Source organism: Rhinopithecus bieti, unplaced genomic scaffold (assembly GCF_001698545.2).
Source record: "Rhinopithecus bieti isolate Rb0 unplaced genomic scaffold, ASM169854v2 scaffold_5948, whole genome shotgun sequence".
Taxonomy (NCBI): Eukaryota; Metazoa; Chordata; class Mammalia; order Primates; family Cercopithecidae; genus Rhinopithecus; species Rhinopithecus bieti.
Genome location: NW_016805422.1, coordinates 2427059 through 2454832, shown reverse-complemented (window position 1 = coordinate 2454832; position 27774 = coordinate 2427059). Strand labels below are relative to the sequence as shown.

The window sequence follows — 27774 nt, the reverse complement described above, 5'->3', positions numbered from 1 at the left end:
CTGTCGCCCAGGCTGGAGTGCAGTGGCCGGATCTCAGCTCACTGCAAGCTCCGCCTCCCGGGTTTATGCCATTCTCCTGCCTCAGCCTCCTGAGTAGCTGGGACTACAGGCGCCCGCCACCTCTCCTGGCTAGTTTTTTGTATTTTTTTAGTAGAGACGGGGTTTCACCATGTTAGCCAGGATGGTCTCGATCTCCTGACCTCATGATCCGCCTGCCTCGGCCTCCCAAAGTGCTGGGATTACAGGCTTGAGCCACCGCGCCCGGCCAGATTTCTAATTCTTAACTTTATGCTTATGCGATGATTGGTGGCAACACTGACATCATTTTGGTTGGATGCAGTAGTGTGTGCAGGGGTTTCAGGGAGTCCCTAGCACTCCTCATGGGAAGGAGGGTAGTGTGACAGGGGTAGTAGAGGAAGCAGAAGGAATAGGGAGCCTCTCCTGGGGGAAGTCCTTATATCTCTGGGGCAGTACTTCCAGGGGCTTCCTTCTTCCTTCAGGAATGCCCGCATTCTTTCTTAAAGGCCCACACAACTCAGAACTACACATGTTGGCAGCATGAGCATCTGAATGATAACCATGATGGGCATGGGGTTCCATGCTCCGTATATGAGTACTAGAGATGGTTCAAGTGTGGGTGAAGTGGGTAGGAAGGCTTTGTTCATGTCTCCCTTTGGTGAGAGAGCCTTTATAGTACCTGATTTTTGGATGCAACTTTATAGTATAAAATCTCAATACCAAGTTATATAAGTGGTTGAATTTTGCCGTTACAGTTGTTATTTCTACATATGGATTTATACCTACCAATATGACTCCAAGGGTCTGGCTAGTTGTACAATATCAGCAGCAAAGAGGTTCCTGGGTCTCTTGTCTTCAGTTTCATGTGTTCTTGCTAACCTTTTGTCTAAAATGTTTAGGTCACTGTACCCTTGGCTCAGGCAGCAAAGCTGTCCTTTAGATGCCAAGGCTGCCAAACATCTCTTCATATACACACCTGTCTCATGCCCACTTCTTCCTCACTCCTGCCTGGGAGACGACAGTGCCCCCTCACTCTTTCAACCAAGGTAAAAGGCAAGGTAACATTGAAGGACTTGACTTTAACCATGTTGATATGCACTCAGTCCACAGGTCTCAGCAGGCTGCAGAGTGCTCTACAGTCATGAACTCACGTTATCCTCATCGCGGTCTCTACAACAGGTTGCAGGCCACACCTTGTCACCACCTATGTTCATATGGCCTTTGGTCTAGGAATAGGTTTTACATTTTTAAATGGTTGAAAAAAATCAAAAGATATATAAGATTTTTGTGGCATACAAAATCATACAAATTCAAACTTCAGTGTTTTATTGGAGCACAGCTATATACATTTGTTTACGTATTGGTGGTGGCTGCTTCTCTACTACAACAACTGGGTGGAGTCGTTGAGACGGAAAACTCGAGGCTTCCAAAGTTGAAAATATTTATTCTCTAGCCTTTTACAGAGAAAGTTTGATGCCCTGCTCTCTGTGGTTGGTTCCATTATTATTCCCGTTTTACAACTGAGGAAATGGAGGCAGGGAGTTTTAAGTTTGGACACAGCAATTTGTTCAAATGAGAAACTTGAGGTTAGAGGTGTTGGACCCCAAAGTCTCTTTTCAAGCTTCTCCTGAGCAGGCATAGGCAGACAGAGAATTCAGAGACCAAGGATTTGTGAGGCAACCACTCAGCATTCCAATCTCCCCTAAGAGAGTCCTCTGAGTGACTCTAGTCAGTGCCTACGTGTGTGTGGGCATGCCTGTGTGTGATAAAAGCACAGGAGGGAACTGTAACAAGAGGAAGATGAATTAAACATGATTCTAAAAACCTGTCTCTGCTTTGGAAGCTGGGGAAACACAGTGATTATCATTTCAGTAAGAGTGGGGGAAGGATCATCACTGTTGCTGATGAAGCTGATAGTAACAGTTGTTGTTTAATGATTATAATCATTTCCATGTAGAAGAGAGCAGTCGTGAATATAGCCTGCAATCTCTGTGGCTGACTTATTTACACATATTTCTAGAGTCACAGTTGGAGAATGAGTGAGCAATGTTCTGCCCTTTAGGTGCTCAAGCGTCATTTTGCATATGTGCAGAGGTAGTTTGTGCTTTCGAACCATTTCATTATTGAATGCAGCACATTTGAAACCATTAGCATCACTGTGCGTGGCATGTGCACAACAGGAATATAGGCAACAGTGACCAAGCTGAGAATAAAATCAAGAACTCAATCCCTTTCACAATAGCTGCAAAAAAAAAATAAAAAAATAAATACTTAAGAATATACCTAACCAAGGAGGTGAAAGACCTCTACAAGGGAAACTACAAAACACTGCTGAAAGAAATCATAGACAGCACAAACAGAAACACATCCCATGCTCATGGATGGATAGAGTCAATATTGTGAAAATGACCATACCGCTAAAGGCAATCTACAAATTCAATGTAATCCCCATCAAAATACCACCATCATTCTTCACAGAACTAGAGAAAACAATTCTAAAAACCATATGGAACCGAAAAAGAGCCCACATAGACAAAGCAAGACTATGCAAAAAGAAAAAATCTGGAGGCATCACATTACCCGATTTCAAACTAAATACCATAAGATCATAGTCACCAAACAGCATGGTACTGGTATAAAATAGGCACATAGACCAATGGAACAGAATAGAAAACCAAGAAATAAAGCCAAATACTTACAGCCAACTGATCAACAAAGCAAACAAAAACATGAAGTGGGGAAAGGACACCCTATTCAACAAATGGAGCTGGGATAATTGGGAAGCCACATATAGAAGAATGAAACTGGATCCTCATCTCTCATCTTATACAAAATCAACTCAAGATGAATCAAAGACTTAAATCTAAGACCTGAAACCATTAAGATTCTAGAAGATGACATTGGATAAACCCTTCTAGACATTGGGTTAGGCAAAGACTTCATGACCAAAACCCAAAACAAATGCAACAAAAACAAGCATCAATATATGGGACTTAATTAAGCTGAAAAACTTCTGCACAGAAAATAAATAATCAGTAGAGTTAACAGACAACCCGCAGAGTGGGAGAAAATCTTCACAATCTATACATTTGACAAAGGACTAGTATCTAGAATCTACAAAGAACTCAAACAAATCAGCAAGAAAAAAACAAACAATCCCATCAAAGAGTGGGCTAAGGACATGAATAGACAATTCTCAAAAGAAGATATACAAATGGCCAACACACATATGAGAAAATGCTCAACATCACTAATGATCAGAGAAATGCAAATCAAAACCACAATGTGATACGTTACTACTGCAAGAATGGCCATAATTAAAAATAAAAAAAAAATCAATGTTGGTGTGGGTGTGGTGAAAAGGGAACACTTTTCCACTGTTTGTGGGGTTGTAAACTAGTACAGCCACTATGGAAAACAGTGTGGAGATTCCTTAAAGAACTAAAAGTAGATCTACCATTTGATCCAACAATTTCACTACTGGGTATCCAGTACCCAGAGAAAAAGAAGTCATTATATGAAAGAGATACTTGCACACACATGTTTATAGCAGTAAAATTTGCAATTGCAAAAATATAGAACCAGCCCAAATGCTCATCAGTCAATGAGTGGATAAAGAAAATGTAATATATATATACATACACACACACACACATATACACACACACACACATACACACATACGCACACACACACACATATATACATACACACACACACACACACCATGGAATACTACTCAGCCATAAAAAGGAATGAATTAATGGCATTTGCAGGAATTGAAGACTCTAACTGAGTAATTCAGGAATGGAAAACCAAACATCGCATGCTATCACTCATATGTGGGAGCTAAGCTATGAGCTAAGCTATACGGCATAAAAACGATGTGATGGACTTTGGGGACTCAGGACAAATGGTGGGGGCTGGTAAGGGATAACAGACTACACATTGGGTACAGTATATACTGCTTGGGTGATGGGTACACCAAAATCTCAGAAATCATCACTAAAGAACTTATTCATGTAACCAAACACCACCTGTTTCCAAAAAACCTATCAAAATTAAAAAAAAAAAAAGGTTAAAAAAGAAATTGGGGAGAAATTTTTGCTAGCTGTAAATCAGAGTGTGTATGAGAAATATTGTGAGTTTGTATGTATATTTCTGAAATTATGCTTCTGATTTCCCCATGATTCTTTATGATGACTGGAGGAAAATGTTTGGTTTTAAAAAAAAGCTGCTAAGTGATGTTTCTCTCTCAAAAAATCCTATCTGATCTTTAAAAGATTTGACTGAGGTTTTTGGTCAGAAATAGAAAGAAAGTCCCCTTTTCCCTTTCACCCAGGATCCTGCTCAATTAATTGTTTCCTATCCTCAACTCCATTTCTGGGCAATGGCTCAATGTGGAGATGAGAAATTCTGTCTCTGTTTTATAAACAGCTGTACCTCTCTCCATGTTCTCAGTGTTATGAAATCAGCAAAATGATGCTACCCTGGGATCTGCTGACACAAAAGGGGCCACTGAGCTGCCCCGAGGAAACACTTGGCACCCCAGCCCTTGTCTGGCAGGTATCAGTTGGCTGTGAGAGAGGAGCCCTGCTGTTCTCAGTGCAATTACGAGCTCTTGGCATTTAAAAGTGGATTTCACTATTTTTTTCCCTTCTCTGCTACTCTGGTGGTATGCTCTGTTTTTAGCACTTACATGGCTGAGTTAATGCTTTTCAGCTGTTGAGTTGAGTTCAATTCAGTCTTCCCCATCCCCTCCCTCCTATTTCCACCTCCCACTTTCCTTCTCTTCTTCTTGTAGGAGTGTTTATCTCAACAAAACACAATCTTACATTTAGATAATGCCCTGTGTGCACGTGCCAGGAGCCATTTGGATCCACCCAAACACATCTGGAAGGTAGACATGATGCCTGGTACTGTGACCTCTGCAGAGCAGGAAAGAGAAATTAGGTGACTTTCTCAAGATCACTGTTGGACATCCTCTTCAAAACTCAGGGGCTCATTCTCCGGGGGATTTGGAGTTTTCACTGCCCTGTGTACCCCTGTCAAGGGCGTTGAAGCCTGAGTACCACATTAGACAGGGCCAGGAAGTCTTCTCCCGCAGGGTGGCCATGCTGCCCAGTCTAGTAAAGATGCACAGTGGCTGTTCATGATGATGCTGTTGGGAGAGGGCTCCAATGCAGGCTGTGGGTTTGCGCAGATAGCTCCTTCATCAGACATTTCCTCTACTGATTCTGCACCAAATGTTTGGCACAGATAAGGATCTTTCTTTACGTCATTCCCCTTTCCTTGTAGTTTAAGAATAAGAACATATGGAAGCTGGATTGCGTAGACACTTAGCAGCTTGGAGAAGGGATTAGTCATCACTGTACAAGAGGATTCAGGACCTTGGACATGTCCAAGGGAGTGAATGGGGGCTTCCATGTTGCGCCTGAGAATGCTCCTTTTCCAGCAGTCATACAGCTGGTGTGGGTGCACCACAGTGCTCAAATGGTGGACTTCTGACCCCAAACCATTGCCACAACACTTGGGGTTAAAGGTGACCCCCAACCTCCTTGTTCAATGACTTACAATTTTAAATGATTTGATTTTTGAGTGTTTTATTTTTTTGAAAGGTAGTAAAAAGAATTGCACATACTTCATGGGTTTGATTGGAGTGGGTATGGGAAGAGGGAGCAGAGGTGGCAGTCTTCTCTCATCTGTTACACCTTCTTGGCTTTATTCTTTTCGATAGCACATATGACCTTCTAATGTCCTGGTTTTCACATATTTATTTTATTTTATAACTGTTTACCCCTACTGAATATGTCCTCCATGAAGACAGAATTTCTTTTTAACTTTTATTTTAGATTCAGGAGTTACATGTACAGGTTTATTAGCTGGATATTTTCCATGATGCTGAGGTTTGGGGTATGAATGATCCTGTTACTCAGGTACTAAGTGTAGTACCCAATAGTTAGTTTTTCAACACTTGCCCCCTTTACTTTCTTCTTCTAGTAGTCCCCAGTGTCTATTGTTTCCATCTTTATGTCCATGAGTACCCAATGTTTAGCTCCCACTTCTAAGTGAGAACTGCGGTGTTTGTTTTTCCATTCCTATGTTGATTTGCCTAGGATAATGGCTTCCAGCTACATTCATGTTGCTGCAAAGGATGTGATTTTGTTCTTTTTTATGGCTGCATAGTATTCCATGGTATATGCGTACCACATTTTCTTTATTCAATCCACCATTGATGGGCACTTATGTTGATTCCATAAGACAGAATTTTTGGCCAGGCACGGTGGCTCAAGCCTGTAATCCCAACACTTTGGGAGGCCAAGGCAGGTGTATCACCTGAGGTCAGGAGTTCGAGACCAGCCTGGCCAACACAGTGAAACCCTGTGTCTACTAAAATTACAAAAAAATAGCCGGGCATTGTGGTGGGTGCCTGTATTTTCAGCTACTCGGGAGGCTGAGGCAGGAGAGTTGCTTGAACCCAGGAGTCAGAGGTTGCAGTGAGCTGAGATCAAGGCATTGCCCTCTCAGACTGGGCAAAAAGAGCCAAACTCTGTCTCAAGAAAAAAAAAAGACAGAATTTTTGTCTGTTGACAGCTGCTAACATTTCTGCAATGAATGTTTGTACAATATCTAAAACTGTGTCTGTTACCTATAACAATAGATAATTGTTGATTGAATTAATCAATTCTCCCTCTAGAAGTGGCTATTGTAACCAGCTCCAGAGTTCCTGAATTTTATTCCAGATGTTGAGTGAGAAGAACAGAAGCTGAGAAAAGAGGCTTTCAAAATGTAAATCATAGGAATTGCTGTAGTGATCCAGATGACAAACTTTTCTAGATCTGTGTTTTGATTATGTCAGAGGGACCAAAGGATGAATGTGATGGCAGGGCCTCAGTGTTCCTCCAGACATCTGCCTCAAAGCCTGGGGTTTATCTTTCACCAATTCATTTATCCACACACTCAGAGAATCAACCTTTTATCAATAATCAGCTCTGGGGATAAAAAGCTGAACAAGACATATTATTCTATACCCTCATGCATCTTGTCATTCATTACTAGATCAGCATTTTGGGGAAAACTATTTATCTTTTTAGCCTATTCCAGCGCTGTGAAGGAACATTCTTTAGCAGTACTACTTTATAAAATAATAATATAATTTTTGCATCTATTGGTAGAATCTTAAGTAAGTTTCTTAAGGAAAAAGTGCTGCCCCGCCGCCACCAACCCCAACACAGTGGCCTCATCAGGCCTGGGTGAAGAGATTGACCTAATCGGTTCAGGTCCCTGGGGCTACTCCTGGATCACTGTGACAGAACTGAGGGGTCCTTCCAACTTATAGGGAAACTCTTCTTTTATTGGTGACATGGGGTCAATGATGTTGGCTAGATATGAGAGAAAAACACAATAGGGCATATATAATGGTAGAACAAAATAGAAAATGTTAAACTTGAAAAGTGCCTCCTCTTGTTTTTTCCTGCCGCCAGCTCTCATCTCTTCTCTGACAAGGGGTTCAATAGTGAGCATATCTCGAGCACCTTGTATTGATTTCTCCTGTGATCATATCCCAGTAAATGGAGGGAGATGTCAGGAATGTAGTGGCTTGTTTGTGTGACTTAGCAACAGCAAATATGAAAAGAATTAAGACTGTGGGCCTATTGTAAACTCAGGTGGATCAACACTAAGAGCGGACCATTGAAAAGAGACAACAATTATGTCCAGAATGAGGCTGGCAACCCTAGGGCCCCCAGCTTGAGGAAGCATAGAGCAGACAAGAATCTACTCAGGGTGGAGGGGCCGGCTGGGGAAGGCCACTCAGAACTGCTTCAAATGAAGAGGACTAGGATGTTTGTTTTAGAGAAGACTCAGAAGGACCACAAGTGCCATCTTCAGATGATGGAAGGATTCTTCATGTATGTGGGAGAAGCACTAGACCTTCCTGGAGCCTCAGAGCTTGGAGTGAGGAGAACTGGTTGGGAAGGCACTCAGACATAGTCAAGGAGAGCACTGGGGAGCAGTTCTGGGCTTCACTACCGGATCCTTTGGAACAAGTGTGAGTCACTATTTGTATCTGAGGAGCTCCGATGCTTATTGAAGCCAACTTAGGGCACTAAGAAGTTAATGCTACCCAGGTAGAAGAGAAAGGACAGCTCTCGTTTGGGGCCATTTTCTGTGATCTTCCTTTTTATAAATTGCTGCTAGTCAGGTGACTTTATTTTTCTGCTCTCTTTAAAACATTTTCCCATACCTATTGATCCAACAATTCAACTTTTGAGAGTCTATATTATAGAAATAAAAATACAAGCACATAGTGATCTATGCACAAGGATGGATATGGTTTGATGTAGAATAGTTTAAAGTGTAAAAGTGTAAAAACAACCCAAGTGACAATTAAAAGGGAATAATTGAGTACATTCTGGTGGGTATTCATAATATGAACTATTCTGTAGTTACTATAGACATTAAATTAGATCTCTACCTACTATCCTGGAGGGATGGGCAGGATATAGTGTTAAGTGAGAAAAGTGAGAGAAACATGTACAGTATGATCTTATTTTGTTAGAATAAATTAAAAATATCTCCACATATATAATATAATCAGTTGGCATATATTTGTGTGAGGCTGGCAAAAGGAGGGGAAGAATATAGATGACAGTTGTTAACATGGGTTGGAGAGTTTAGGGTGGGATGAAGTTGGGTAGGAACCTGAGACAGATGGGGCAGGATTAGAAACAAAGTGAAGAATGAAGTAGGATTGCCTATCTATCTATCTATCTATCTATCTATCTATCTATCTATCTATCTATCATTTATCTACCTATCTCTATCTATCTCTATTAAAGATAGTACTTTAAACAAACTTAAAACAAAGCTGGGAAAGGTTTAAAGATAAATTATTTTGTATTACAACTGAATTTCTAGATATCGTTAAAGATGAATGATATATTTTTCTAAGCTTTTTTCTTTGCTATGTAGAAGGTATCTGTTTTCTCCTAGTGCTTCAGGAAAAAAAAAGATTCTTTTCTTAAATCTAGGGAACATAGGATCAGGTTAGGAGCACTCATCTCAGTTAAGAATTTTGCTAGTTGTTGGTAGGGAAGTAGGGCGTCGAATGAAAAGAGTTCTAACGTGTGTGTGTGTGTGTGTGTGTGTGTGTGTGTGTGATCAGTTTTTCTCTGCTGAGATTATCAGCAAGATGATGCTCTACTTTTTGTAATTTAGATGCTATCAAATCATTTTAATAATTGTTTTCATATTAAATTATTCTTATTACACATTCATATTCAAGAACCCTGTGGTTCTTTCTATGTAAAGGATTTGTCTGCATGTGGAGTAGTCCAGACAGTACAGAGTTGGATGGCAGTTTAACCCTTGCGTATCTTGAAAGAGGAATTTGGGTAAAACGGGATATTGTTTCATATTCACATTTGGTTGTAGACTGAGAGCTGATCCCAAGTAGCTTTACTGATACAGAAGCAAATAAGTGGTATGTCCGATCCCTGGAAATAGTAATGCTAAGTATCTTATTTCCTTAATTTTAAGATGTTCATCTTATATGTTAACTGAAATCTGAATGCATCTCACTACATTCATATGCATTTATCAGAGTAATATTGCAAATCAGTAGTGATCTTATAATTGAAGGTCTTGGAAGTCCTGTAGAATCCCCATTAGCTGGATGAGTTCTGGATATTTGATGCAAATTAGAACACTCCAGAATCATGAACCTCAACCAGAATTGCAGCCTGCATAGGGTTTTCCCTTCAGGGAAACCAGAAAGTTATAAAAGTGTTTTCTTTTTTTTTTTCTTTTCTTTTCTTTCTTTTTTCTTTTCTTTTCTTTTTTGAGACGGAGTTTCACTCTTGCTGCCCAGGCTGGAGTGCAATGGTGCAATCTCTGCTCACTGCAACCTCTACCTCCTGGGTTCAAGCGATTCTCCTGCCTCAGCCTCCTGAGTAACTGGGATTACAGGCATGTGCCACCACGCCTGGCTAATTTTTTTTTGTATTTTTAGTAGAGACAGTTTCTCCATGTTGGTCAGGCTGGTCTTGAACTCCTGACCTCAGGTGATCTGCCCATCTCGGCCTCCCAAAGTGCTGGGATTACAGGTGTGAGCCGCCATGCCCGACCAACAGTATTTATTTTCATACAGGTGACTGCCTTTACAGATAGATAGATAATACTAAAAATCTGCAAAGTAGGATCTGTGCATGGCTGACTCCATCTTTTAAATCTTAATTTTAATTCAGAGGCACTATCATTTTAGGAAAGCTAGTCAAATGCAGTGACATTTTTTTTTTTCCACCTCACAGGCTAAAAAAATATTTTGTGAGCCCAGCAACTTGAATGGTGCTTATGGGCAATTTATTTGTCACAAGGGTGGGAAGAATCAGAAGAGAAGTGTTCTCTGGAGCTGTGTGCTGAAGAGAACGAAGGAATGAAGGCGAGCTGTGATGTGGAAAAATGAGCTCACTGACTAGGTTGCTGGTGTTCTACATTTGCTCTGGGAGTCCTGTCAAGCATTTTCTTTGAGTTTTGTTGTTGCTGTCGCTTTGTTTTCTTGGGCATCATATCTGCTTCTTCCAGAACAATCACCCCCCCCGGCCCCACTCCCCAGGCTAGTCTGTCAGGCTGCACGGCTGCCTTTCCCGTGTGTGTTTGAGGCCATGGTCTTTTGCTGCTTTTCTCATGCCTTTTCTTTATGATGTTTCAGCTCATCCACCATACACCATGTGCTTTAGAGTGAAATTCTACCCACATGAACCCTTGAAGATTAAAGAAGAGCTCACAAGGTATTTTTTGTTTGTTTGTATGTTTAACGTGTGCCTTTAACCAGCCAGGACCTCTTTGGTCTTGCAGGCTCCAAGGCCTCCTGCCTAAAGCTGATAGTTTCAGTGTTGCAGGCTCAGAACTCAGCGTTTTTGCTTGGAATGCTTCTCTTACACTGAATTGTTTTGGGATTTTTTAAAAAACAATTGTCATTGAGAGTGTAATTAACTGCAGAAAAAAAGCACTGGCTATGACGGGGGAGGTGTTCTCTGAAAACATCTGACAGTGGGGTGCTAAAAATAAATAGGAGGCATCTGTGTTTGAGACATGGGCAAATTCATACCCGGTGCAGTCCCTAGTCTATCTTTTGGATCTCAGCTTTTCTAGGAGGGAAAGGATCGCCTGGCAGAATGCACTGTCCGTCATCCTGTCTTCTGCTTGCTGAATGACCGACTGGGAGGCAGGCTTTCCTCCATTCAGACTCTTCTCAGCCCAACTCTCCTGCTTCTGCTGGGGCTACAGCTTCCGTGTACCTTGAGGGGGATTGGCTTCCTTGAATAACCTGGGCACATGTGAGCAGGACTTCAGGAGGATGGGAGAGAAAGAGTTGCTGTGCCCTTAGTTCTAGATGAGGCTCTGGCTTGGTGACCACAAAAATCACTTGCTATAATCATCTCTCAAAATGAGCTGCTTAGGTACAGATAGATGCAACAGAAAAGCAAGTGTAATCGGCTCTGATCATTGGCGGGGGGAGGTTTTGGGTTCCTGGATATTTTGCTTCCTTGTTATTATCCAGGGTCTCTGGTAAGCTTGACCATTAGTGGCGTGGAGGTAACTTTGGGAGGGAGCAGATGGTTCTGCTCTCTATTATTAATTTGCTCACAGTCATTTAGTAAGGTTTGTGCTGGGGGTGGGAGATGGGGAGAGAGGGGGTGTGTGTGTGGAAACAAGGGTAATAGATAATGGACGTTATAAGCAGTGGTTGGGATTTTGCAATCTGGCCTGGTTTTTTCTTTTTATTGAGGTAAAATTCACATGACATAAATTGATCTCAGCATTTTGAAGTGTATAATGCAGTGGCATTCAGTACATTCACAGTGTTAGAACATCTAGTTCTAGAAGTTTTCATCACCCTCAGAAGAAACCATGTACCCCGTAGAAGTCACTCCCTATTCTCCAGCCCAGCCCCCATCCAAGCCCCTGGCAACCACTTTTAGTCTCTATGGATTTGCCCATTCTGGACACTTCATATAAATGGAATGGTACAGTATATAGCCTTAGTCTGATTTTGGATTGAAAATTTTAATTATTTATTTGATAAATTTGTTCTTACTTGCTGTTACTACCCAGGGGTCAGGGACTGAATTAGCTGCCAAAGACAGAGAGAGAGAAAGGAGAGAGAGAGCGCTATTTGTCCTGCCCTCAGGGTGCTAACAGTGTAATTAGGAAGATCAAATCAAATCCTAATGCCTCACTTTTGTCATTTGTTCTCTTTATACTTTTGTCTGGAGGATAAAAATTGAGTATGTGTCACAATATAAATTAAGGATGGACATTTTGTTGTTGAGAAAAGTCCCATTTGAAAGTAAAAGAGCACAGCGTTTCAGTTAATAACCCTGGTTTCGCCCCTCTCAATTGTATTTGCTAACATTTTCCTACCTTTGACTAAATAGCTCAGGTATGAATAGTAGAATATCGTGACCCTTTTGATTTCCAAAGGTAACTAAGATGTTCCACTGCCCTTACACAAGTAGAAATGGACTTTTCTTAGTCAACACAGTCCTTAGGATTCTAAATGAATTGAGAAACTGTGGACTGCCCCAGGTACTTATGGTTTGAATTTCTATCTTGAAGGCATTTAGTTTTTCTTGTATGATAAATTGTTATTTTATTATAAGGTTAATCTAAAGTTTGAGAAGAATTTAATATGTGAGAAGTTAAGATCATGTTCATGACCATGCTTAAGAGGAAAGAAATGTTAAGAAAAGGCAAATTTAAAAGTGCAAAATAATAAAATAACCACAAAAGATGATATTTGAAATCATTTTTCACCCTTTATCTCCCCATTTAAGCAATCATCTTACAATCCTTTAGATTTCTGGGGCTTTTGTAAATGCTCTATACATTGAATGTTACCAAAAGGATGTTGATTTTAATTTTTTTTAGAAGAACCATCTTCCAATCCATGTAGAGATGCTGTTTTATTAATGGCAGCACAGTAATTTATGATTCAGACCCTTGTGTGTTTTTGTTGCTTAATCATTTTGCGCAGGAATGACACTAAAGGAAGATGCATTACTTTTTGGTAGCTATTATATAAAAAAAAAGAGCATCCTTCATGTGAAACCATTTACAAGACTCAGTGGATTATGTTGAATCCACAGTAATTCTCGATTATCTCCTGAGATCACTGATACGGGAGCAGCCCCAAACTCTGATGTGAAAGCTGCTTTTCTTTTCTCAGGAAGCTCTTGCCAAATTGATTTCTGAGTTATGGGATTAGAACCCAAGCCTCTCATTTATCAATAAATAGTTATTTGAAACTATTTTCACTGCCAAACTCATCAAAAGTAGAAAGAAATTCTTTTATGTTTAATGCACACATTCAATACACAGAAAAGAAACTTCATGGTATTTGGCCTGGTAGTTTACAGTCCTTAAAAAGGGCTAAGATTTAATCATTTAAAGCATTTGTGTGACCTTGCTATTCTGAATAGTCTAGGGCCGGTCCTCAAAGTGAGGTCCCTGAGCCAGCAGCATCAGCATTACCTGGGAGCTTGTTATAAATGCAGATTCTTGGTGTCTGTCCAAGACCTACTGAATCAGAAACCCGCGGGAGTTGGGTTCAGCAACCTATTTTCATAAGCCCTCCAGGTAATTCTGAAGCATGCCAAATTTTGAGAACCACCAGTCTAAGACAATTTGGATTTTCAAAATAGTTTATTTTGGTAGATATTGAAGTGTACAGTTTAGTATGTGCACAGATTTGTACCACTAACATGATGATCTGATTCCAAAACATTTTCATCACCCCAGTAGGAAACTTTGTACCCAAGCAGTCATCCAGTATTCTCTCTTCTCCCAAGTTCCTGGCAACCACTCATCTGATTTCTGTCTCTATATATTTGTCCATTCTGGTTGTTTCATATGAATCAAAGCATGCAATGTGTAGCCTTTTGGGTCTGGCGTCTTTTCACTTTAGCATAATGCTTTCAAAGTTTATCCCTGTTGTAGCATCTTCAGCTTTTTTTTTTGGTTGGATGATATTCCAGTGTATGGATATATCACATTTCTTTTATTTATTCATCAGCTGGGGGACATTTGGCTTGTTTTACCTTTTTTATTTTTATTTTTTGAGATGGAGTCTTTCTCTGTCGCCCAGGCTGGGGTGCAGTGGCGTGATCTCGGCTCACTGCAGCCTCTGCTTCCCGGGTTCAAGCCATTCTCCTGCCTCAGCCTCCCGAGTAGCTGGGATTACAGACACGAGCCACCACATCCGGCTAATTTTTGTATTTTTAGTAGAGACCAGGCTTTGTCATGTTAGCCAGGCTGGTCTCAAATTCCTGACCTCAGGCTATCTGCCCACCTCAGCCTCCCAAAGTGCTGAGAGTACAGGCATGAGCCACTGAGCCCTGCCCTGTTTTCACTTTCCAGCTACAATGAAAAATGTTATTATGAACATTCATGTACAAGTTTTGGTGAGGGACTAGATTCTGATTTCACTGGGTCTGGGGTAGGATCCAGAGGCCCACCGGTTTAGAACCTTATTACTCAAAGTGTGGCTGATGGAGCTGCACCACAGCATCCCCTGGAACTTATTTGTTTATGTATTTATTTATATTTATTTTTTGAGATGGAGTCTTGCTCTGTCACCCAGGCTGGAGTGCAGTGGCGCGATCTCAGCTCACTGTAACTTCTGCCTCCTGGGTTCAAGCGATTCTCCTGCCTCAGCCTCCCGAGTAGCTGGGATTACAGGCACGAGCCACCACATCCAGCTAATTTTTGTATTTTTAGTAGAGACCAGGCTTCGTCATGTTAGCCAGGCTGGTCTCAAATTCCTGACCTCAGGCTATCCGCCCACCTCAGCCTCCCAAAGTGCTGAGAGTACAGGCATGAGTGTAATATGGTTCCTTTGACAGAATGCATACCAAGCTCCAAATTAAAAACTTATTAGGGACTGCCTTTATCCTCTGCACAAAATGTAATACTAAACTGGGGACAGAGATTGTCATTTGAGCCTCCACCATGTCCCCAGTGCCCACACAGCACAGTGCACAGCATAAAGCACATGTTGGACAAAGATATGGTGAAGGAAAACATGAGTGAGCCACTGATTCCTTCAATGGCTCCAGTGTGCTTTCAGTGAACCAATGGCCCAGAAACAGTGAGCTCCAGTGCTCTAGGGTTGACAGTGTCCCTGTGACCTTAGCACACTAATCACACTTTCTGATTCTCTACTTCTTCGCCTTTAAAATGGGGATTACACATGTCGCTCCTCCTATGGCTGAGTAAAGATGAAATTACTTGGGCACTAGAGATGTTTATTAGTTGAGGTTCTCCAGAGAAATAGAACCAATAGGCTACACACACACACAAACACACACACACACACACACATGAACACACATTCTTTCATACATAATGAGAATTATTATAAGGAATTGGCCCATGTGACTCTGGAGGCCAAGGTATCCCATGACCTGCTATCTGTACCTTGGAGACCCAGGAAAGCCAGTGGTGTAGTTCCAAGGCCTGAGAGCCAGAGAGTCAATGTTGTAGATTCCAATCCAAGTTGAAGGTCTGAGAACCAGGAGCACTGAGGATAGAAGATTGATGTCCCAGCTCAAGCATCAGGCAGAGTGAATTCAGCTTCCTCTGCCTTTGTGTGCTATTCAGTCCCTCAGTGGATTGCATGAGGTCCACTCACACTGGGGAGGGTCATCTGCTTTACTCAGTCCACCAAGTCAAATGCTAATCTCTTCCTTGCCCAGAAAAACTGTTGAACCAGATATCTGGGTATCCCATGGCTCAATCCAGTTGACATATAAAATTAACCTCACAAGGTGATAACTGGGACTTATTGAGAGATGCTCCCTGCAAACCCCCAAGAAGACGAGAAAGAGAAAAAACGTTGGTTTCTGAGAGTTAAACTCTAAAGTAAGCACGGAAAGAATCTGCACACATCTGTAAAGTTACTCTGCTCAGAAACAGCAGATCCCAGGCCTGAGCCTGGAATGAAAGAACCTTGAGAAGATGAGGAAATTGGAAGACAGCTTGATCGGTGTGGAGTAACAGAAAGGACAGGGACAAAATGAGCCTGAGCCAGGGGTTGCAACTTGGCACCCTGCTCTGCTGCCTGCCTCCCACCCTGCTATTTTTCTGGAAAAACTGGATACATTTAGTCTGCTTTTTAGTGGCAGCACTAGGCTGGAGCTGTGTGGTGGCTGCACCCTTTCTAGGGAGCCGCTGTGTCCCACCCTCCTTCCAGCACTTCTTGCACCAGCACAGGTGACTTGCTCTTGTCACAGGCCACCGTGTGCCTGGTCTCAGTAGACATCTGAGTGTGCCATCCCTGGAGGGCGGAGACTCTACACAGATGGCAGCTCTAGTTGTGAATCAGTTAGTTGCCTTTCTGGCCTCATAATAACTGCAACTGTCTGAGGTTGATTAATGTCTCTCTCTGCCCCTAAGAAATGGTGAGGCTGGCCTTATGTACTGATTGAGTCTGTTTCCCGGCTCTCCATTTGAAACAGAGCTAGGGCAGCATGTGCCTGAGATGCAGGTAGTGATGACGGTGGTCATGGCTATCCTCGTGCGGGAGTTTCTGCCAGGAGCTCTGGCCACTGGGTCCTGTGGGTTTTCCTCATTTCTTCTCATGCCTCTGAAAAGGCAGAGCCTGCTCAGCTTTGGAAGCTGATAAGATCTGCTCGGCAGACACTTCTGCTTTTCTGAATTCAGAGGGCCCCTCTCAGCTTTCCTCTGCTTGTTCTACAAAGGGTTGGGCTTGTCTAAGCCAGTCCCTAGAGCTGGGAAAAGCTCTGGTCACCATGGGAGCTAAGCATGAGCAATCCTACTTCTTCCAGACCTCAGCCAAAAGTTAGGGTGACCATTTCTCCTTTTGTATTGCAGGTACCTTTTGTACCTTCAGATTAAAAGGGATATTTTTCATGGCCGCCTGCTGTGCTCCTTTTCCGATGCTGCCTACCTGGGTGCCTGTATTGTTCAAGGTAAGTCTGGTCACAGCTCATCCACACCACCATTGCACTGTGGAGCTCCGGCTGTTTCAAGCCTCCGTTTTCTCCCACCTGTGGCCATCCTGCCTGTCTGTGGCTGGAGACCATGTAGGGCTGGGTACATAGCAGCGGAACCCCTACTCGCCTTCCCTTCCAAGCCAGTGGAGTCCCGGTGGAAGGCTGGGCTGAGATGTTCACAGGAGCCTATGCAAAAACAGAGTCCCTCAAGATCCCATGAGTCAGAGTCAGAAGCTCTCTTTCAAAGGGGCTGGAATGTGGAATGGGTGGGTTTATAAGAAGCTCTGAAGGGATGTGGGTATTGTATGTTCTCAGTTCCAAATGCTAGATGAGAGGCCTAATGGACATATTGAGGGGGGAATCTGCATCCAGGAAGATAGGTGTTAAACAAAGGGGTCATCCTTGGAAGCATTTTCATGTACATCTGTCTGTCTATCTATCTATCTATCTATCTATCTATCTATCTATCTATCCATCCATCCATCCTATCTATTCACGTGTGTATGTGTATACGTACATACACATCTATTATGTCTAATTCCTCAGCTCTTCTAGCAATGGGCGTGGTGAGGAGAGCACAAGTCCCATAAACTGTCATACCACCATTTGAATCTTTCTTCCCATTTCCTGGATGGTTCACCACGGATAAGTTACCTAGTTACCTAAGCTCTTCAGGGTTCAGTTTCTTCATCTTTTAAATGGGATAGTCATCCTCATTTCCTGGCCAAGTGATTTCAGAGACCACTCTGCACCAGGCCAGGGGTGGCGCAGGCTCATTAGAAGTGACTACTGTTCTTTTTCCAGTTGAACAAACCCCAGGGGAAATAGCTAATGTGTTGACTTGGGTTAGGTTCTGAATGTTTCCACCTAGTAAGGAAAGCGGTTTGAGGGAAGGAGGCCTCCAGGGCCTGAGGCACCACATGGCCACGGATGGGCCCAACACCCAAGTGAAAATGGCTCAGGTGTTCTGTTCCCCTGGACCAGCTGAGAGGCAGCTGGAGGGACTCAGATGATCCAGCTGTTTGTAACATTAACGACATGTTTATGAGAGAGAAGGTGGGGCGGGAGGAAAGAGAGAGAGAGAGAGAGAGATGACTATGTTAATCTTCCAATGGATCTGGAATATCACAGGAGCTTCTGATGGTCATTAGCTGGTCATCGGTGACGATCATCTGCCTACCACAACACTTAGCTTGTCACTGATTGAGAAACCCGTCATTCTCCTGGAGATTCCCCTGTGGCCCACCGCCCTCCCTGTGGGATGCTCTGTGCTGTGAAATAGTTCCTTTGATCCTCTTCTCAGTTCTGTTTGGGTTCTGAGAATTCTGAAGTGGGTGTGTGTGTTGTTTCCCGCCCCTTTCCCTGGGAACAGCCTCATTCTGGATAGCAGATTTTGGCAGAAGTGTTACAACCCTTGGGTATTTTCCCGTTTCAAGCACTACGGTTGATACTGTGACGGGAAACAGCCCTTTCATCTGCACTGAGGTAGAGAATGTGTTTCCGAAAGCTGCCTCTCATACCTTGGAGTGAGAGGACTGTAAATCCCATAGTTCCCTTCCTCCATGATGAAGGCTGCACATCTCGAGTTAGGGTGTACTGTCTTAGGTAAGAGACAAAGGAATCGATACTAATCCAAGCAACAGACCAGCATATGAGGATTTCAGAATGCATTTAGGCATTAGTGAATTACCATCAATTCTCCTAGGACACGCTCAATATGGATCTATAATGGAAGGCTCGCCATCCTGTTTTCTGTCTGAAATAAAGCCAGGGAGCCTCCATCCAGACCATCAGGGCCCTATTTTATCCCTCATTGCTATTATTACTGACCACACACACACACAGACACTGTGGAGACAGTAGAGTGGGAAATGGACTGGCAGACCTCGAAAAGACCTTTTGGCTCTCAAATGCAGTGCTGTCTGTGGTCATCTATAGCAAATTCAGTAAAAGTGGTTCATAAAGGTCTGATTCTCGGGTGAGTACTTCGGCAGCTCTGCATTCACAAATACAGATATAGGTGGGCGTTTCAGAACTGCTTATTCTTACAGATTAACAGGGAAGATGGAGTAAGTGATTATCAATAGGAGGCACTGTCGCCCCTCATCGTCTTGTTTGCTAACCCTCTTTCAAGGAGTATGTTTTAAATTCAGTATATTCTGAGTTTATAAAAAACAGTCAGTCAAGTTGGATGTGGTGGTGCACACCTGTAATTCCAGCTACTTGGGAGGCTAAGGCAGGAGGATTTCTTGAGGTCTGGAGTTTGAGACTAGCCTGGGCAACATAGCAAGACCTTGTCTCTACAAGGAGTACAAAACCAGTCCATCACCTGGAGTTTTGCTGCCTGTCCATACTGAATCCAACAAGAACATTCAAGACATGCAATGCATTTTCTTTCATAATACAAATTGCAAAACAAACACAGAATCCTTGGGATCTATTTATATTCTTTCTTGGTAAAAATATCTTTCCTGTTCCTTTTACAAAACAGCACCACAGCAGAATTCAACTTATCTCCTCTGCCTGGTGTGTTCAACCCCTGTAGAAATCTTGACTCCTGCTGGACATTCAGAACTCAGTCCAGAAGTCACTTCCTCTGATAAGTCTACCTGGACAACTCGACCTAAAGCAGCTCCCTCCTGCACATCATTCTTTCTCAGAGCCCTGTTGTGTTTTCTTACAAACACTTAGATCTTGAGTTGTTTTTGAACTTATTGTGCATTTCCTCCTATACAGAATCTAATTCCATGGGAGCAGGAGCTGGGTGCTTTTCACAGCAGTCTTCCTGTGTCTGACACACAGCAGGTTCTCCACTAAATATGTTAAATGAATCGGGGCACTTGCCTGAAATGAATCGGGGCACGTGCCTGAACTCCAGGTGATTGGTGATTGACTGGTTTTGTATTTTGTGTAGACAGGGTCTCACTATGTTACCCAGGGTGGTCTCAAACTCTAACCTCAAGCAATCCTCCTACCTCAGCCTCCCAAGTAGCTGAGATTACAGGTGTGCACCACCACACATGGCTTGATTGACTGCTTTTAATAAACTCAGAATATACCGAAGTTTCAAACATGCCCTGATTAACCATAGTTAATTGAATCAGGCACAATCATTTAACGTTTAGTTAAATTTAACATTTCGTTAAATGACTGTGCCTGATTCATTTAACATTTAGCTAAATGATTGTGCCTGATTCATTTAACTATGGGAAAGATTGGTTGGCTGCCTGCTGGGATGGTATCACTACCTCATTCATTCATTTGTTCATGTGTTCTCCAAATACTTCCTGAGCAGTTGCTAGGGGGCCACATGGCAATACAAAATTCCTGTGGGAAGATAGATAAGGAAACAGGGCATTGTGACCCTGCATTGATGGCTAGATGGAGGAACACACAGGCCCGGTCCCTGCTATGAGTGTCCCAGGAGAGCTCTTGACTTAGCAAGGGTGGGTCAGGGAAAGCTCCTGAAGGAGTTGGCCCTGGAGCTAAAGGTCCTGCCTTTCAAATTCTTTTGGAATAGTCCTTTCCAAACCAGGGGAAAGCCTGTTGCTTTTTAGACTGTCTGTTTCTGATCTTACTCACCCATTCACTTCAAACTCATTGGATTTTTCTCTTAGAATTGAACCCTTTTAGAAAAGTGCTAGACCTGGTTTCAAACCGGTTGCAGGGCCTGCAGTTGTATGTCATGTGTCACAACTTCAACTTCCAAGTCATGAGCAGGAGGGAGAACCACGGTTGCTTACCCAACTCCTCTTGGTATGAATAGTTAGAAGTCTTTATTCATTAAAAAAACCTGCCTTATGCTTAAGGCGAGGTCAGAGTTAAAGAGAAGCTTTCAGGGATCAGAGAGCATGGCCTGTGGTGGGGACAGTGTTAATCTTGTCAGCAATCCAGTGCAATCTTCATGGCATTTCTTCTCTAACGTTTTTAATGTTTGCAGTGTTTAGCACTGCAAGTCTATAATATCTCACAAGATTTCCTGGAAAGAAAAGTGCACCCTCACAAACGACGCCCTCCCTCACCAACCACTCTGCAAGCTGACGTTTGCATTGAAGATGACCCAGTTTCATATTGGTTGTCCATTATCCCATCACCTGTGGAAAATGGAAGCACTGGGATTGTCCATCTCCTAAATATTAATGCCTGTAGCTAGCTCACAGGGGCACAAGCGTGTATGTGTGTGCAGGTGGACATGTTACATATATTTCTTTTGGAACATAGGTTGAGTTAATCATCAGTTTATGGCCCACCTCTCATCATTGGTCCCTTTAGGCCCATGGATTGATTGACTTCCCTTTTCCACTCCTGACGGCAACACTGGATATCTATCTATCTATCTATCTATCTATCTATCTATCTACCTACCTACCTACCTACCTACCTACCTACCTATCTATCTTTGTCTTTGTATCCATCCTTATAAAATGATTAATATTTTTTTTTTGTGTCTATACTTCTAAATTTCATAAATTAAATGATGGTATAGAACTCATTGTATTCCCTCCTTTTTACGCTCAGAACACTGCTTTTGGTATCTGTCCATATTGCTGGATATACATGTATTTTGTTGATTTTAACTGTGACAGAGTGTCCCAAAGGGTGCATCTTCCATGTTTTACTTACCCATCTGTCCCGCTAACAATAAACACCCAAGTTGCCTCCAACTTTGACTATTATGATTAATGCTGTCATAAAAAAACTTGAACATATCCTTTTTTGCACCTAGAGTTTTTCTAGGAAAAATGCCCAGAAATGGGATTGCTGGGTCATAATATTTGACTAAATACTCCCACCTTGCTCTCTGGAGGAGCAACATGTATCTAGCACCTTTCAGCAGTGCACAAGTATTTTTGTTTTCTCGTGTCTCTGCCGACTCCCTAGTTTTATTGCCAATGTTATAGGTATAAAGTAACATCTTGTTTTGGTTCGTATATCTCTAATTATTCATGTGTTTGAGCATCTCTCCCTACACTGGCCCTTAGGGTTTCCCCTTCTTTGAATTGTCTGTTCATTATCCTTTGACCATTTCTCTATTGGTCTTCCTGTCCATTAAAAAAATGATATGTAAGGATTTCTTCTTTATTCTAGATATCAGTCCTTGTCGGCTTTAGATTGTGAAAATATGTTCTTTCAAGTTGTCATCTCTCTATTACTTTGACTCTGATGTCCTTTATTAAACAGAAATAAATTTTAATTTTGGTATGATCAAATTAATCAATTTCCCCTTTGTGATTGATAGTATTTTGGGTCTTATTTTAGAAGTCTTCCCTTGCTGTGGTATATGTTCTAGGTTGTTTTAAGAACTCTGTAATTTGAATTTTGTTCAGAAGCTTTAAAGAGCTTTGCTTTCCTCCTGGTTATGTACTTTCCCAGTCATCAGATGATGTGACAATGAAGGAACAGTGGATACAAATTACAGAGTTGGATGTAATTTTTCAGATGCACTCAAGGCATACTAATTTTTTTCTACCTCAAAGTCATATTGGTGATCAAATTCTTCTAATACAGTTTTCCCACTATCTTTAGTCTACTCTCCTGGGCCATGTCTTCTGTTTCTTCCAGAGACACTTGCTTCTTCTGGCTCATTTTCCTTAGCATGCTCGTGGAACCAATAGAAAGTATTCTTGATGCCAGACATCACCTTTGCTCCTCTATGCTGTGGTTCACACACCCATCTCTGCTTGGCCTTCTGGGTGCTCAGAGATGTGTAGGCATTTCTCTTTTTACCCTTGAAGATCCTGTGGAGGAGACCTTTGTTAGTGTCAGCTGAAGAATCATGAAGTACATAAATTTGGAAAGAAGAGCTTTATTTCTCACAAAGGGTTGCAGCTTGCAGGGTGGTCATTCTGACAGGTGGGGAAACGTAGCCTCTGGCCAGAAGCTGGAAACAAGCACTTCAAGGGTGGGAAGAATAAGACAAAGATTTATGCCGAATGGGGTGGCCAAGTATACATATTCAACAGGTTATAGTAGGAGCTATGAATATTCACAAAAGGAAGGCACAGGCATGCATAGTAGGCTAGCACATAAGCAACATGCATCCCATGTTCACTTTTGGGTGGAGACTTAACATTTAAACGTATTATCATTAGGGCCTATACATCAAAAGGTGAAGCAGAGGACACAAACGCCCTCTATGCACAGCCTCCATAGACTGGCTAGAACCACTTTGTGGTCAGTGGTCTCTTACCAAGAAGGAATGCTGGTCAGTTGCTGTCTCAAAACCACAAAAGGGAGGGGCAGCATCGGCGACTGGTTGATATCAGTGGTGCAATCTTTCACAGGGCGGGCTTCTGTTTAACCCTTGGTGTAGGAAACCTAATAGCAATTAATGAGGGAGGGAGTATAATGAGGTCCGACCTCATCATGTATGGGAACTCAGTTTTTAAGAGTTCTCTGGGGCTGCTTGTCCAAGTGGGGGCAATGTTCAGTCTGTTAAGGGGCTTAGGATTTTATTTTCATTTCTTGTTAGAATCCAGCAACAACTTTAATTTGGCATGCTCTTCTGTTTTAGATGTATACTCCTTAATTTCAAGAGCAATCAATTTGCTTTTAAGTGCAATCCCACTGGGTTCCTTCTTGTTGTGATTTTTTTAATGAATAAGCCACACCTGCATAAGCCTCAGAGCAGGCAGTTCCAGTCAGGGAATTCCTGGATGCAGAGGATATTAGCTGTGAATGGAACCCCAACGAATGTCCACTGGTTTCCATCCAGAGGTGGTACCACCTCCTATCTTGGGGAGCACTTGGAAATACTGGGGCAGGGGCATTAAATTTTTTAAAAATTTAAAACATTTTAAATCAAACATTATATATATTTATGGTATACAACCTGATGTTTTGAAATATGTGTGCATTGTGGAATGGCTAAACCGAACTTTACATATGCATTACCTCATATACTTATCATTTGTTTCTGTGTTGAGAACAATTAAAAGCTACCCTCTCAGGGCTTTTTAAGTATACAGTATGTTGTTTCTAACTATAGTCTCCATGTTGTACAATGCTCTCTTGAATGTATTCCTTCTATCTAACTGAAATCCTGTATTCTTTGACTAACTTCTGGGAGAGAGCAGCTTTGATGGTCACAGTGCCTGGGTATGCTGCTAACATCTAGTACCTGGAAGGTAGAGGTACTAAATGTCCTACAGTTCCTTGGAAAATCTGAAATAATAAAATTATTTAGCCCCCAAAATGCCAATGGTGTCCTCACTGAAAAACAGTGATTTAAATCCTTTATTATACTGATAAAGAAGGTGAGACCCAGAGAAGATTCTCAAGATCCCAAGCTCACACAGCTCGATCTGAACTGGAATATGACCCTCTAGACACTCAGACTTTCTCTGGGTACAGATACATATTTTTGGGTGAGCTTATTCCAGCCTCTTCATTTGGATGGCAGGAGGCATTCCATATGCACCCTGCTCATGTTATTGTTTTTAATCTTTCTCTTTCTCTTTATTTTTTCACTCATTACAGCTGAGCTTGGTGATTACGATCCTGATGAGCATCCTGAGAATTACATCAGTGAGTTTGAGATTTTCCCCAAGCAGTCGCAGAAGCTGGAAAGAAAAATAGTGGAAATTCATAAAAACGAACTCAGGTAATCTGGGTAGACATTTGTGAAAATGATAAAGGTGAGAAAATATTCTTACTGCAGGGAATGTGGAAATCACATTGTGAAGGAGGAATATATATAATGTATGGGTAGGCCGTTTTGGATGGCAGCGCAATTTTTCTGGACACTGTCAAGGACACCCTGGTGTCCTCCTTCAATAACAATCTCAACAGTGTGGAGTCCCATGAGTGGCTATTTGTGAACCATCAGTAGTTATTAGAGCCATATGTTTTCTTACACATATGGATTTCTAAGCACCCTGAGCTTCTGAAAGTGGAATCTAAGGTAAATAAGTAAACCTTTCTGATTTGAGTTTTGTATTGTCTTTTACCCACCTGTGGCCATAGCTGGACGCATTGACTCCAAGTAGAGTAGAACCCATTGGCAAGATTCCCTTTGCTGAGCTGCTCTCAAGATGACAGATTTAGTGTCTGATCCTCTTTTTCTTACCTGCGATGCTTCGATGATAGCCGCACAGTAGCAGTGGTAGGAGTAGCAAAATTGCATACAGTATTCACCATGTTCCCACACCGTTCTAAGCACTTTGCACATTTTAACTCGTTTAATCTTCACAGTAACATAGGAGATAGGTTATTGGTTATTCCCATATTACAGATGAGGGAATTGAGGCCCAGAGAGGTTAAACAACTTACCCAAGGTCACACAACTAGTAAGTATCAGAGCTGGGATTTGAATTCCGGCAGCCTTAGTCTAGAGTCTGAGCCTTTATGCACTCTGTGATGCTTACACTCTCCATGGGCTGCTGGGAATAAAATGAAGTGTGTGTAGGGATCATTGCCAACTTGGAATTCAGGTAACTCAAGTAGTCTAGTCTGTAACTAGAATTTAGATACTGTGCAAACTACAGGAAAAAAAATCATTTTGGTAATAGCAAGCATGGGCAGTGTTATGACAAGTGTTGGTAAAAAACGGCAAGAACTGAGATGCTTCCATGTTCTGGGCCTCTGGTAAGTATAAAGAAAATTGCATCACTGGATTATGCATTCTGGAACAGACGACTGTTCCCGTGTGAGGAAATTGTTCAAGCTCCCTCCTTTATGCAGGCGCGCCCCCTACTGGTGAGTCTGGGAAGCGTATACGTGAGGGCATTCAAGGTGGCAGCTTACTTCAGCTGGGAAAATATGACGCTTAGTCTTAGAGATAAAGATGTTTAGACATCAAAACATTGTACCTCTTTCAGAAAGCAACATGCCATCTATGTGGGTAATTTTAGAGTATTGTCTCCTAAAGCCTTGTTGAAGATACATGAAATTCTCACCACTCTTTTGCTATTTTGGAGACAAATGTACTAGAGGTAGAAATAAAGTTCCGATATTTTTGTGGAGGGGTTTGTGGCAGAGCAGTGTTCTGGGGAGTATAGGGTGAGAATCCCTGGATGAAGGAGTTGCAGCCACTGTTTGAACTGATAGGAGATGGAATGGAAAGGTTTTCTATGCCCTGAATTTGCAGGGTCTCTAATGCTTAGAACCTATGTTAATAATACACATTTATTGAGCATTTACTTACTAGATGCCAAAACATTGTGCTAAGAGCTTTAAGTGCATTATCCCACTCAGTTCTCCCAAACTCTATTAGATGGATGCTATTGTTCTTTCTAGCGTGGGATGAGGAAAGTACAAGCTGAAGTGGTTAAAGGACTTGTGCTGAGTAAATAGTGGAGTCAGGACTTGAACCTTGGGTTACCTGGTTCAAGGTATGCCCATGCTCTTCTCCCTTTGTTGAGCATTGCAAGGGAATCAGGCAGTCGGGTAGATGTTTCATGGTGATCACCATGTCAACAGTGCTTGAGGATGGAGAACCAGGGCAGGAGGGCCGGCTAGTAATTTCTGGTGTTCAGACATGTAATGTGAAGGACCTGAAAAAGAATAGGAGTAAAGGAAATGGAAAGAAGAGAGTCATGAGAGGCGTTGCAGCCAGACTTGGTGATCCACAATTTCATGAGAAAATGAGTGAATCAAAGAAGATTCCAGGTTGTTCTATTAACATTCAGAAAGCTGTAGCTTGGACCCTGGGCCAGCAACTGGGCTTGTGGAGATCCCTGGAAGTAGCCATCATGCACTCAGGGAAGACAGGGGGTCATCGGTCTGTCACACTTTATAAATCTTGGAAGTAAGTTCCGTGGTTTGATCAAAGCTACTGTTCTGTGGCACATGTGGTCCTGCACATTTGTAACATCCATTAAGCCTTTGTGAAGAGGTCAGAGTTGTATGCCTGAAGGATGAACCTGTCAGGAATCATATCGCATTGCAACGACAGCTTCAGGAGGTATTTCCCTGTATATTTTTGCTCATTGTCTCTAAGTAGTCCTGCATGTCATTCAGCATCAGTGCAGCAGAGAGATACTTTTGGTTTGGAGGGTAAGACAAGAAGAGCAGAAGAGGCTGACAGTGAAGAGGGAGAGGAGCTTTCTTGCGTCTGATGGGAAACTGAAGGTGCTCTGGGGGTGCCACCACCCCTTCACACACAGGTCAAGAAAGTGTTATCTGTCTTGTGTAAGGAATTGGGCCTTGGATTACTCTGCAAACTTGACCATGCCAGGAAGGAATCATGGATGGAGGAGACCTGTGCTTGGCTGCACCAAGACTTGGCCATCCTGCTCGCCAGTGTCACCACAACACCCATGACCCTCCCACATAGCTAGGGATAGTGTGTGGCCATCGAACTGCTGTTCTGAAGATGTCCTGAGAGGATTCCAGCTGGCCTTTTTTGGGGTTTGAGGGACCCAATAAATAACCTCCTTCTTCCTGCCTGCTTTCTGAATCAGCTGAGAAATAAAACACAATAGGTGCTCAAATATTAGCAGAAATGATAATTTACAGTGAGATCAACATCTTTACCCTAGGAGGGAGTAAATTGATTAGGATTATTCTGCTCCTATGATCTCTGAGAAAGGAACAAAAGCTTCCATTCTTGGCAGAAAATTAATAAGAGAGAAAGAAGAAATTTCCTCTGTGGGAGGCTACACACTGTTTGAAGGTGGGACCAAGATGGCCTGATAGATAGGCATGAATAACAGAGTTCTTTGGGAGATGGAGGGGGGGGAGAGAGAGAGAGAGAGAGAGAGAGAGAGAGAGAGAGAGAGAGAGAGAGAGAAAGAGA

The 27774-nt window shown here is 42.3% G+C and overlaps 1 protein-coding gene across 2 annotated transcripts in view; it reads left to right on the top strand.

Moving 5' to 3' along the window:
- FRMD3 (FERM domain containing 3) overlaps positions 1–27774 on the top strand; it is a 299052-nt gene that overhangs the window by 190245 nt on the left and 81033 nt on the right. For both annotated transcript variants that reach the window (XM_017872367.1, XM_017872366.1), the window contains exons 4-6: positions 10730–10808; positions 16915–17012; positions 24516–24639. In XM_017872367.1, the coding sequence (XP_017727856.1) occupies positions 10730–10808; positions 16915–17012; positions 24516–24639 (301 nt within the window). The remainder of the gene's footprint in view (positions 1–10729; positions 10809–16914; positions 17013–24515; positions 24640–27774) is intronic.